This window comes from Phyllobates terribilis, unplaced genomic scaffold (genome assembly GCF_046119375.1).
Source record: "Phyllobates terribilis strain yellow unplaced genomic scaffold, ASM4611937v1 Scaffold_12__6_contigs__length_324123572, whole genome shotgun sequence".
Classification (NCBI taxonomy): Eukaryota; Metazoa; Chordata; class Amphibia; order Anura; family Dendrobatidae; genus Phyllobates; species Phyllobates terribilis.
The window spans coordinates 228,716,836-228,729,520 of record NW_027362772.1 but is presented as its reverse complement, the minus strand read 5'-3'; the positions used below and the strand labels follow the sequence as shown (position 1 = coordinate 228,729,520).

Sequence of the window (12,685 nt, the reverse complement as noted above, 5' to 3'; positions counted from 1 at the left end):
ATCTCACCCAGAGGTGTGGTACCCCACTCTCCGGTAAGGAGGGAGTACTACCCGGGACCCACCCACCTGCATCCAACACTACACCATTCCAGACCAGCAGGATGGGCAAGATGCATGAAGCCACTGCTGAGCCCTGTCCCTGGTTGGAAGGGGGGGGACCAAGAGAGGGGGAACCATGTAGTGGGTGTGGGTGGAGGAAGCAGTCAGGGCAGCACTGTCAGTAGGAGTATAAGAAGAAAGAGAACCATCTAGAAGGAGTTGAGTCAGAGCCAGTCCTGCTCAGGAGAGCAGTTCGGAGGTCCAGGCTCCTGGTTCCAGTGCTTGGAGCAGGAGTTGAGAGGAGAGAGGAGAGCGGGCCTAGTCTGAGACGTCCAGGAGAGAGAGGACGGGAGCAGAGGGAAGGATCCAAAGACAGAGGGGATCCCAGGGGCACGGGGAGTGCAGGAAGCCACCCGTGCGCCCGAATCTACACGGACGTGGAGGGATCAGGCCGCAAAGGGGACCGACCCCTAAACTAGTGGAGAACAACCAGGCTCAGCTAGATAACAGGAGACTACTGTACGTGCAAGGTGCAGCTGCCAACCACCACAATTACATCGCCGAAAAGGTGGCCACAGAGGGTCCAGGGGACTGCACGTTGCCCGACAAGATCCGAGGCTACCGGCTTGGGACACTGATTGTGAGGCGCAGGGCAGGAGGGTGAGAGCCAGCGCAGGGAAGATGACTGAGAAAGGAACATAGAACGGGGTCCCGTTTAAGTGGGCGGTTATAATCCGGAAAGTGTAACCTGAGGAACTTAACAACTGTGAGAAAATCTGAAGACTGCACTCCACTGTGTCCCTGAATAATTACTGCGCCATCACCAACCCTGCACTACACAGCACCAGCAACATCTACCTCATAACATCACTTCATCCTGCCCTGGAGCGTAGCTCTGCCTGTGGAGAGCTGAACCAACTCTGCTGCGTCACCATCAGCTCCAGAGGATCTGCACCTCAGCAGCGGCTCCATATAGCCGCATACCACAGGTGGCGTCACAAACATTATCTAGAAAAACTTTATTCCCCTTTTACTTTTCCCCTTTAATTGACCGCCCTGGGTCACGGACCAGGTCACTGCCACCGTGATATCCCCCAGCACCGACCGGCCCAGCTACCGAGTACCCCACGGCCCATGGGGCACGTCATATGCATATTGCCTGGTGTAGATTCTATGACAAGCTGATACTCACACTCTACCAGTAAGGTCGGTGTGGCGCCCCTGAGGGTTCAGTCGCCACAGAGGTACTGCACCTCACTCAGAGGTGTGGTGCCTCCCTTCACTCAGGTAAGGAGGGAGTGCTGCATGGAACCCCAAACACATGCATCCAACACTACACTGCTCCAGGCCGGCTGGAGGGGCAACATGCAGAGCGCAGCTGCTGAGCCCTGTCCCTGGCTGGAGTGGGGGGAACCAGTAGTGTGTGTGGGTCGAGGAAGTAGTTCATGGGAGCACTCATACAGTAAAGATATAAAAAGAAGCCATCTTAGAATAGTGCAGTCTAGTCAGTGAGAGGAGAGAGTGAAGACAGTCAGGGAGCAGAGTCTCTGTCAGAGCTCTGCTCCCCAAGCAGGGTCTAGCCTCAGAGGCCCAGGAGGGGAGCAGGGAGGAAGCTCCGTTCTGTAGAAGGGATGCCCCATGGCCCTGGGGGCGCGTCATCGGCTTCACATGTCTGACAATACCGGCTGAGTATGGAGCACAATGTCCAGAACGGACGCAAGTCTTCTCACCCAAGCTTAACAGCCTCTAGGGATTCACGTCCAGCAGTAGGGAGTGTTCTCACAGGCACTGGATTCTTGTGTTAAAATAATGTGACATTTATTTCCACAGGTTGCACAGCTCTGAAAACAAAAAAATAAACACAAAATCCCTGGCCTTGCCCAGGCACTAACTAAACAAAATAGACCCTGGCTAGTCCCAGTCTGGTCAAACAAAACAGCTATTGTCCATAGCAGCCACTGATATTTGCGGTTTAGTGCACACTCCTTTCACAGAGATTCTGGTTTGTCTCTCCAACACAAATCCACTCTGCTCAGCTTCCCCAGCTGACTGAGACAGACTAAGGTGAACACATGTCCTGGTTCTTAGATGAAGCTATCCAAGTGCATTTAATCAAGACCTGCAGTGCTAGAATTTAACTCAGCCCTACCTGGCTTTCCTACAAGCCTCATAGCCATATATACAGTTGTGCTCAAAAGTTTACATACCCTGGCAGAATTTTTCCTTTCTTGGCTTTGTTTCAGAGAATATGAATGATAACAAAAAAAACTTTTCTCCACTCATGGTTGTTGGTTGGATGAAGCCATTTATTGTCAAACTACTGTGTTTTCTCTTTTTAAATCTTAATGACAACCAAAAACATCCAAATGACCCTGATCAAAAGTTCACATACCTCAGTACTTAATACCGTGTATTGTCCCCTCTAACAACAATGACAGCTTGAAGTCTTTTGTGGTAGATGTGGATGAGGTTCTTTATTTTCTCAGATGGTAAAGCTGCCCATTCTTCTTGGCAAAAAGCCTCCAGTTCCTGTAAATTCCTGGGCTGTCTAGCATGAACTGCGCGCTTGAGATCTCCCCAGAGTGGCTCAATGATATTGAGTCAGGAGACTGAGATGGCCACTCCAGAACCTTCACTTTGTTCTGCTGTAGCCAATGACAAGTCGACTTGGCCTTGTGTTTTGGATCGTTGTCATGTTGGAACGTCCAAGTACGTCCCATGCGCAGCTTCCAGGCTGATGAGTGCAAATTTGCATCCAGTATTTGCTGATAAGGTGCTGCATTTATCTTTCCTTCAACTTTTACCAAGTTTCCTGTGCCTCATACATCCCCAAAACATCAGCGATCCACCTCTGTGCTTTACTGTAGGAATGGTGTTCCTTTCATCGTAGGCCTTGTTGACCTCTCTCCAAATGTAATATTTATGGTTGTGGCCAAAAAGTTAAACTTTGGTCTCATCACTCCAAATTACCTTGTTCCAGAAGTTTTGAGGCTCATCTCTGTGCTGTTTGGCGTATTGTAGGCGAGATACTTTGTGGCATTTGCGCAGTATTGGCTTTTTCTGGCGACTCAACCATGCAGCCCATTTTTCTTCAAGTGCCTCCTTATTGTGCATCTTGAAACAGCCACACCGCTAGTTTTCAGAGAGTCCTGAATTTCAGCTGATATTATTTCTTTGCATCCCGAACAATTTTCCTGGCAGTTGTGGCCGAAATTTTTATTGGTCTACCAGACCGTGGTTTGGTTTTACAGAACCCCTGATTTTCCATTTGTTAATCACAGTTTGAACGCTGCTGACTGGCATTATCAATTCTTTGGATATTTTTTTGTATCCCTTTCTCCCTTTCCTGTATTACACAGTTCAACTAACTTTTCCCGTAAATCCGTTGACAATTCTTTTGCTTTCCCCATGACTCACAATCCAGAAACATCAGTGGCTGGATGAAAGATGCAAGAGTCTGTCTGGATCCCAGAAACTCACTCAGCTTTTATGCACACACACTGATTACAAGCAAACAGGTCACAGGTGCGGATGTTACCTTTAGTAGCCATTCAAACCCATTTGTGTAAAAATCACCAGGATATGGGAACTTTTGATCACGGTCATTTGGATGTTTTTGGTTGTCATTAAGATTTAAAAAGAGAAAACACAGTAGTTTGACAATAAATGGCTTCACCCAACCAATAACCATGAGTGGAGAAAGTTTTTTTGTTATCATTCATATTCTCTGAAACAAGGCAAAGAAAGAAAAAATTCTGCCGAGGTATGTAAACTTTTGAGCACAACTGTATTTGGGTCAGGATACTGACGGCTGGTCCAGGCAACACAGTTTGTACTCAAACCATGACATTGATATGTGTGGAACCACCATCCATAATATTCTAGAACATCTGGGACATTACAATGGGTTTTCCTTTGAATAAATACCATGCATAAAGGATTTGATTGAAATTGACATTTTTGCCACTGGACCTACCGTGATGACATGGGGAGGTAATTAATGAAAATGGTGGCAGATATTCAAGCCGTTTGATCATACCCCTATTAAGGGTCTAGCTTGTTCAGAAGATGTTGTAACAATATTTATCGATGCATGGATGTAGAGTAGCTATGTAGAGCACATCTACACTGTCATCCCTCAGAAGAATATATCATCTTCATGGTCATTTCAAATCATGTCTTGATTTGGCCGATATTGCTCTCTATTCTAATCTATTTTCCCAAACATCATTCAATGGAGAAATATTATCCACCCTTCCCAATGATAGTATAAACAGGGGTGTCATAGCGGTCGCACAGAGTGTGAAAGCAACCTGGTCCATGCTAGATGAGGGCCTGCAGATGCTAGTAGCTATTTCAGCTACAGAAGAGGACGTCGCACGTTGTGGGAGCAAGGGAAGGTGTGTAGAATCCTTTTTTTGCTAATTTGTTGGAGAAGAGCTGCAGAACAGGGACATTATTACTGCAAGAAGCCCAAAATGGGGAGCATTATACTAGGATGGGAGACATTTATTACCAGAAGGGTCCCAGGAAAGGGTGCATAATACCAGGATGGGGGACCTATATTACTGGAAGGAGCCTAGGATGGGGGAGATTATGCGAGGATGGGGGACACATATTACTAGTAGGGGCAAGAAGCCCAAAATGGGGAGCATTATACTAGGATGGGTGACATTTATTACCGGAAGGGTACCAGGAAAGGAAAAATTATACTAGGAAGGGGCCCAGCATGCAGGACATGATACGAGAAAATGAGACATTATACAAAGAAAGGGAGACATTATACCATGATGGAGGACATTATACGTGGAAGGGGCCCAAAATGGGAGACATTGTACCAGGAAGAGGCCCAGGATTGAGGACATTATACCACGAAAGAGAGACATTATACCAGGAAAGGGAGACATTATACCAAGAAGGGGCCATGATGGAGACATTACACCAGAAAAGGAGATATTTTACCAGGAAAGGGATACATTATACCAGGATGGAGGGCATTATACCAGGAAGGGGCCCAGGATGGAGATATTATACTAAGATGGGGGACATAATACCAGGAAAAAGCCCAGGATGGAGAACATTATACAGTACCTGGAAGGGACCCGGGATGGGGGACATAACAGGAAAGGCATGCATTATACCAGGATGGGGACATTGTACCAGGAATGAGTACAGGATGGAGTACGTTATACCAGGAAAGGGACACATTACGCCACGAAGGGGCACAGGATGGAGACATTATACCAGAATGGGGGACATTTTACCATGAAAAGCCGAGGATGGAGGACATTATATCTGGAAGGGGCCCAGGATGGAGACCTTATACCAGGATGAAGGACATTATTACTTTAACGGGGCCAGGATGAGGGATATTATACTAGGAAAAGGTCCAAAATTGAGGACATTATACCTGGACGGGGCCCAGGATGGGGGACATTATTACAGGAAAAGGGCACTGGATTGGGAACATTATTACAGGGGGGACAATGTCACATGAGGGGGCGATCACATATGTCTTCACAGAATCTGGAACACTACAAGGGCCCATACATCTGACGAACATGCAGGTATGGGCCCAGGTCAAAAATTCGCACCAGGGCCCATCAGACTCTAATTACGCCACTGAATATATAGATGTTGAGATCTCTCGTTGACCATCACCGTGGGTATCTCCACCAAGGAATCATTCGTGTCACCACAAAGTAACCCTACAGTGGTTAACTGTTCTGTATATATGTATATTGTTTGACTATGTGTATACAGTAATTTCAGAAAACAGGTGCCACAGGAATGTTATCTTCTGGTGGAATCAGGACATGCTGTGGTTTCTCTGAGATTGAAGCTTTCCCACGGTGAAGTCTCATTTGAGTCATGATAGAAATTGAGCTACGCCCAGTCCACCTGTTCATCTTCCCCCCTGGGATTCGGTCAAACCTCTTAGGCACACTTCCATTATCTGCATTGTTCTCTTCATTGGTTTACACTTGTGAGAAACTATACCATGCAAAACGACTTGTCTGACAGCATGAGCTAGAGTATAAATACCGTGCACTGGTTGCCACACCAGTAACACTTCACTGTACACAATAATGGCTTCGGAATTCAATATCTTACAAGAAGCCAAAAAAGAAAAGATTAATGAACTGAAAAAAAATAAGGTAAAGCCAGATACTATGTTTTGTTCTATTTCATTTATTATAAATAGGTTCTATTATTTGTTATTAGAATCTATTATACTTTATTGTATGTTTTTTTTTTATCATATTCTGATTTATGCTATTTTTACATAGATCGATAGACTGCTAAATCATGTTATTTATTTTCAATGTATTTTTTATTTCATAAAATGTTCAATTATTTAATAAATAACTAAATGTGTTATTATATGTGCTACAGATATATGATCAAAGAAAAATTAAGACTAAAAGAAAATCCTACAAAAATTAATAGAATTAAAATAAAATGCTTTTATTACCAAAGAAGTTATACAAACATATTATGTTAAATTAATGTTGCATATTTTTGTACATTAATTTTTTTCTAGATCAGGAAGCCAGTTATTGAGAAGATGAGGAGAGATCGTATAAATCACAGTATTGAGCAGCTCAGGATTTTACTGGAGAAAGACATCCAGATCCATCACCAGCACTCAAAATTAGAAAAGGCTGACATTTTAGAAATGGCCGTAAAATATCTTCAGCGTCAGAGGCAGCGTTGCATAAATGGTAAGACCATCCGCAAGTTCCAAGAGCAAGAAAAATAACATTTTGTCTGTATTTTATCAATATGAAGATGAGGGATGTAGCTTTAGAGGATGCAAAGTTACACTTGGTCCTTGCTGTCTCACTTAACTAAAATACAGGTGATAGTAGAAAATCCGCTGTGCTTTACAGTGCCAGCAAACTGCATGTGATTTTAAGAAATCTCATGCACAAATATCCGCAGCGTAAGCTGACAAGAGCTGCAGGTTAGAGATTTGCAGTAAATATTTCAATTTCACCTATTGCAATGCAAAGGGCGAAATGTGAGGCTGCCCTTCCCGTTCTTTCTAGTTACCGCTGCGGATATAAGTGCGGAACCTTAAGGCTATGTTCACACATCATGGTTTTTTCAGCGTTTTTTTTTATGCATTTTTTTATGCAAATTTTCAGCTGCCTTTTGCAGTACCAGAAAAGTCTATGAGAAACCAGAATTCTCTGTTCACACATTTTGCGCCTTGTATGTTTTTTTTGGAAAATAGAGCATGTCACACTTTAAACGTTTTTTCAGCGTTTTTTCACCCATAGAAAGTAATGGGTGGTGAAAAAAAATGCTGGAAAAACGCATCAAAATTTGTCAGCATTTTTGATGCCAAAATAGAATGGGGTTCATTTTGTTAACAGAACTTTATGTACATGCATAAAAAGAGACAGAATGACAGTGAAAAAAAATGCTGAAAAAACGCACCAAAAACACATAAAAAAAGCACCAAAACTGCAAGAAAAATCCTGAACAAAATGCCCTTGAAGATCAGGTTTTGTTGCAGAAAATTGACGCCAAAAAATCCATGATGTGTGAATATAGCCTTACTATGGTAGATCCATATTAAATAAATTCCATGGGATAGTAGCATTTGAATTCCTAATTTCATCATCTGTGGAATTGGCTTGACTGGTCAGAATTATGTATTTGTAGACCAATCTTAATGCTTTAGTCAGACATCTGGGTTTTTTTTTTTGTGTACGAGAAAAAACAGACTATTTCTCCTCATTGCGATAAATCTGATTTTCATGTACCAAAAGGGAGAAATGCGGTTGTGCTGCGCTGCTGGTAAGAAATTCACAGGATTCAGTTGAATAGGAATAGATGGGGAAAAAATTACAAACGCATTTCTGGTCAATCAGACCTCTTCTTCAGGGGAACCACAATGAAGTTATTTGAAGTTATTGTCGTTCTCCTGAGGAAGAGGTCCGTTAAACCTAGAAGCGCGTTGGGAAAAAACTACAATCTATTTCTATTTATGTGAATCCTGTGAATTCCTCATCAGCCTGGCATCTCACACTCCACAAGGAGAAACATTACCCCTTGGATCATGGTCAGACGCCTCTTACCCAGTCAAATCAGTTCTCATACTTTGCACTGATGAGGGGCATCACCCCGAAACACCGTGTCTGTAAATTGAGATTCTGGTTTGGCTTTGATCCTAAGTCATGTAACAAGGCTCGTTAAAGAGTGGATATTGACTTCTAGGATTGCTACTTCCAATAGGTGGCACTAGAGTTCTAGTCCTTTTCCTCTCTGAAGAGGCAATTTGCATATTCATTACCAGCAGATCAATACATCTGGATTTCTCCCTTTGAAACATATTGACGATGGTTTATCCAACCAGCAGAGCAGCAGCAACTGTGGTATTGCTATCTAAGGTTATTCAATTGCTGTTTTCACAGCATCACAAGGTGAGAGCAAAAAAAACAGCAATAAAACCGCATACTATTTGGTTAATGCCCTATGTGTGGTTCTTGGCAATCCCTAATCTATTAAATCTTACCATAAGTGTGGCATTGGTTTTTCACATATGCCCAAAAAAAGATTCCACAGACATTACCAAATTCTTCTTCCCATTAGAGCTAATTTAGACGGCCGTAGTAAAACTCAGGACAGTCACGTCTTCAAATTGCGGACGTAACTGTCACTAAGTCAGCTCTGTGTGCTCATCCACTTAATAGATAGATATAGGAGCTGCCTGATATTTACATGCACTAGTCTGATCAGTAAAATGGACATAATTTCAAACAAAATCCCAAAAATGGGCCAGACAAAATTGTTGGAACCTTTCCAAAATTGTGGGAAAACGAGTTTGTTTCGAGCATGTGATGCTTGTTCAAACTCACTTGTGGCAAGTAACAGCTGTGGGCAATATGAAAATCACACCTGAAACCAAATTAAAAGGAGCGAAGTTGACTCATTCTTTGCATTGTGTGGCTGTGTGTGCCACACTAAGCATTGAGAACAGAAAGAGGAGAAGAGAACTGTCTGAGGACTGGAGAACCAAAATTGTTGAAAAATATCAACAATATCAATGTTACAAGTCCATCTCCAGAGATCTTGATGTTCCTTTGTCCACGGTGTGCAACATAATCAAGAAGTTTAAGCCCCATGACAATGTAGCTAATCTCTCTGGACGTGGATGGCAGAGAAGAAATGATGAAAGTTTGCAACGCAGGTTTGTCTGGATGGTGGATAAGCAGCCCCAATAAAGTTCCAAAGAAATTCAAGCTTTCCTGCAGGCTCAGGGTGCATAAGTGTCAGCGCGAACTATCCTCCAACATTTGAATAAAATGAAACGCTATGGTAGGAGACCCAGGAGGACCCCTCTGCTGACACAGACATAAAAAAGCTAGACTGCAGTTAATCAAAATGTACGTGAGTAAGCCAAAATCCTTCTGTGAAAGCATCTTGTGGACAGATGAGACCAAGATGGAGCTTTTTTGGTAGAGCACATCACTCTGCTGTGTTTGCTGGGTTTGTGTCATAAGTCATGGGTCTTCCAGCAAGACAAATGACCCCAAACATGCGTCAAGAAGCACACAGAAATGGATGGAAACAAAGCGCTGGAGAGTTCTCAAGTGGCAGCAGTCCGGATCTATATCCCATTAAACATCTGTGGAGAAATCTTAAAATTGCTGTTGGGAGAAGGTTCCTTCAGGTATGAGAGACCTGGAGCAGTTTGCAAAAGAAGAGTGGTGCAAAACTCCAGTTTAGAGATGTAAGAAGCTCGTTGATGGTTATAGGAAGCGATTGATTGCAGTTATTTATTCCAAAGGGTGTGCAACCAAGTAATAAGTTGAGAGTGACAACAATTTTGTCAGGCCCATTTTTGGGGTTTTGTGTGAAATAATGTTCAATTTGCCTTTTTTTCTCAGTTTTATTTGTTGTTCCAATGCACACAAAGGAAATAAACGTGTGTATAACAAAACATTTGTAATTGCAATACATTTCTGGGAGATATATTTAATTTTCTGGAACAATGTCAAGGGTGCCGATACTTTCAACCATGACTGTAGTTTAGGTGGGGGGGGGGGGCATAGGATAACAATGTATTTGTATTACATACGGTATTGAAAAGTTAATTTATTGTCGATTGTATACCAGAAATTATCTAAACATATTTAAAAAAAAAGAGAAATAAAAAAAGTGTAATATTTAATATGTTTTAATTGTTTCCATGAATGACAATAATACTAATTAGAAGAAACTTTTTTTGCATTTTTACATACAACTTTTAAGAAATAAAAATTCTATATTATATGGAGAGAACCTCTTCACCTAATATTTATTTTTCATTATCACTTTTATATTTAGAGTCTCAGAATGCTCAGGACTTGTATTACCAAGGATATTACATGTGTCTCAAAGAGACGGTGGGATTTCTGCATAACCAGGAAAACTCACGGGGGAAAATATTAAGACACATCTGTATGCAACAAAGTCAAGCAATTGTTGAACACGCCTTCCCGTATGCCGCTACCCCAGAAGGGAGATACCCCTATAATGCCTCGGAAGGTAATGGAGAGATATGGAGACCTTGGTAGGACAATATTAGAACATGGACAATAACTCTAATCAGTGGCGGACACAGACAGTAGAGAGCCTCTGTGCAAGAACAATATCGAGGCCCTTTGAAGTCCACTTTGGAGGTGGTAGTGTCCCCCTTAGCTCCTGGGCCCCTGTGCGGCTGCACAGTTTGCACCAATAATATGTCCGTACCTGCCTCTAATACCTGAACAGTAAATAGTAGGATGGTAATTGTATAGGAAATCAATTAATGTTGGAGATCTTGAAATTCCGGTGGTGTCCTTAGTGGTAATGTGGTATAACTACAAGCAATGTAAGGACTCCATTGCCAGATTTCTTCAATCGTTTACTCACTGTAAATGACTAAGGGTATATTCATACTTGGGTTAATTTTGTGCCACTTTGGTTCTGAATTGGAATCCATTTACTAATGTGTTTGAAAAACTTTCCACTAGAAACAAATCATCTCATCACCAGTAGTGGTCAATTTTCCCTAATTTGGCTTTATGCATGCGGTCGCCCTGCTTTAGCCGTACTGTGCACTTCTGCTTTTACATTGTATGCCATTTTATTGAGGTATTCCCCCCGGCGAGCATTAGAGAACTTTCTGCTTCGTGCAGGAACCCTATGTCAGTGCACAAAGTATCTGTGGATCCGTAATACGGGGCTATAGGGACACTGGCGTACGGGATCAGTGGATATTGCGTTGGCTTTATCTGATTGAATAAGACATTGTGCACATGGCCATATTAATTTGTAGCAGTCCATGGGGACCCGAACAGTACCTCTAACTTCAGATAATTGTTTTGTGCCATCTTCCAAAAATTGTGGCTTGCTCCACTAGATGCCATATGTACATAATTTCCCCTAAAAGCACTAATATGTAGAGAGAATATGGCACCCGAAGGAAGACCACGACTAGAGAGCAGAGGCACCAGCCATCTCTATCAGTTACAGATGTTTCTTGTCTTTTATAAAGACGTTACATAAACTTCCTTTCTCTCTCACAGGCTCTGGAAAGAATCTATAGGTCTCATGTATAAAAACCTGTGCAGACCAGAACAGGAGCTGTGACCCACCAGATTTCAGCAGGTCTGATAATATAAGCACTGGTGATCCAGCTGGGTGTTCTAGTTTTTACACATGAGGCCCTTTATGTGCTATTTTGGGACATAATTGGTTCCAATCTCTGATTTTTGTGTGTTCTGTTATTATCAATGTTTTAAAAGTTTAATATAAGAGGAACAATATTAAATAAAAACTATTTTCTGAAAGGTTCTTTTATGTCTCATTCTTGTATATGTATCAACAATTGAAACCCTAATAGGGAGGGGGGCATTTGGAATTCTACTCTCCTTTTACTAAGCATTTATTTGTTTCGCATTTGGGGGGGCTCCTTACAGCGCCACGTGATGGAAATACACTCACAAAGAATCAATACTTTTTGAAAATAATCACTTGAAGGGAATCTGTCATCTGGTTTTTGCTATGTAATTGAAGAGCAGCATAATGTAGGGGCAGAGACCCTGATTCCAGCTACGTGTCACTTACTAGACTGCTTCTTGTAGTTTTAATAAAATTAGTGTTTTATCATCAGGAGATTATCACTAGAGGACTAGTTGTCTCAAGCCATGTAGTACTCATGCTCTGTGTAACCCCGCCCCCAGCATAGTTTTTTGCCTATGCACAGTGTACACAGAAAGCTGCCCATCAGCGGTGTGGGCGGGGTTATACAGAGCTCAGCATGCAGAGAACTGGTAGATCTGCAGCAGAGAAAACTGTGATTTTATGAAAGCTGCAGGAAGCAGCCCAGTAAGTGACACATCACTGGAATCAGGGTATCTGCCCCTACATCATGCTGCTATCAGATGGGATAGAAAAAACTTGACAGATTCTCTTGAATATTCTCAATTGAAAATGCCATATAAACTTGATGACAACCTGTAGTTAATATCCCGATCACAAGATACAGACTACCATAAGTAGCAGCCTGCATTCTGAAAGTGGATTTGGAGACAAAACAGAAGGAAGTGAATTCCTCGTGACTTTACATCTGGGCCATTTGAAACGGGATCAATTATACTAATACTAA

The 12,685-nt window shown here is 42.3% G+C and overlaps 1 protein-coding gene across 1 annotated transcript; it reads left to right on the top strand.

The window, feature by feature from the left end:
• Positions 1-6,003: 6,003 nt before the first annotated feature.
• On the top strand, positions 6,004-11,818 carry LOC141173222 (transcription factor HES-5-like). Its single transcript, XM_073657853.1, has 3 exons — positions 6,004-6,197; positions 6,584-6,764; positions 10,381-11,818. The coding sequence occupies exons 1-3, from the start codon at positions 6,129-6,131 to the stop codon at positions 10,608-10,610; spliced, it is 480 nt and encodes a 159-aa protein (XP_073513954.1). The 5' UTR covers positions 6,004-6,128; the 3' UTR covers positions 10,611-11,818.
• The last annotated feature ends 867 nt before the right edge of the window (positions 11,819-12,685 follow it).

Excerpts from the sequence above, each read along its gene's own strand:
- LOC141173222 (XM_073657853.1), top strand. The coding sequence starts at position 6,129 with ATGGCTTCGGAATTCAATATCTTACAAGAAGCCAAAAAAGAAAAGATT. Across the intron at positions 6,198-6,583 it reads ATGAACTGAAAAAAAATAAG|ATCAGGAAGCCAGTTATTGA; the intron begins GTAAAGCCAGAT and ends ATTTTTTTCTAG. Across the intron at positions 6,765-10,380 it reads GAGGCAGCGTTGCATAAATG|AGTCTCAGAATGCTCAGGAC; the intron begins GTAAGACCATCC and ends TTTTATATTTAG.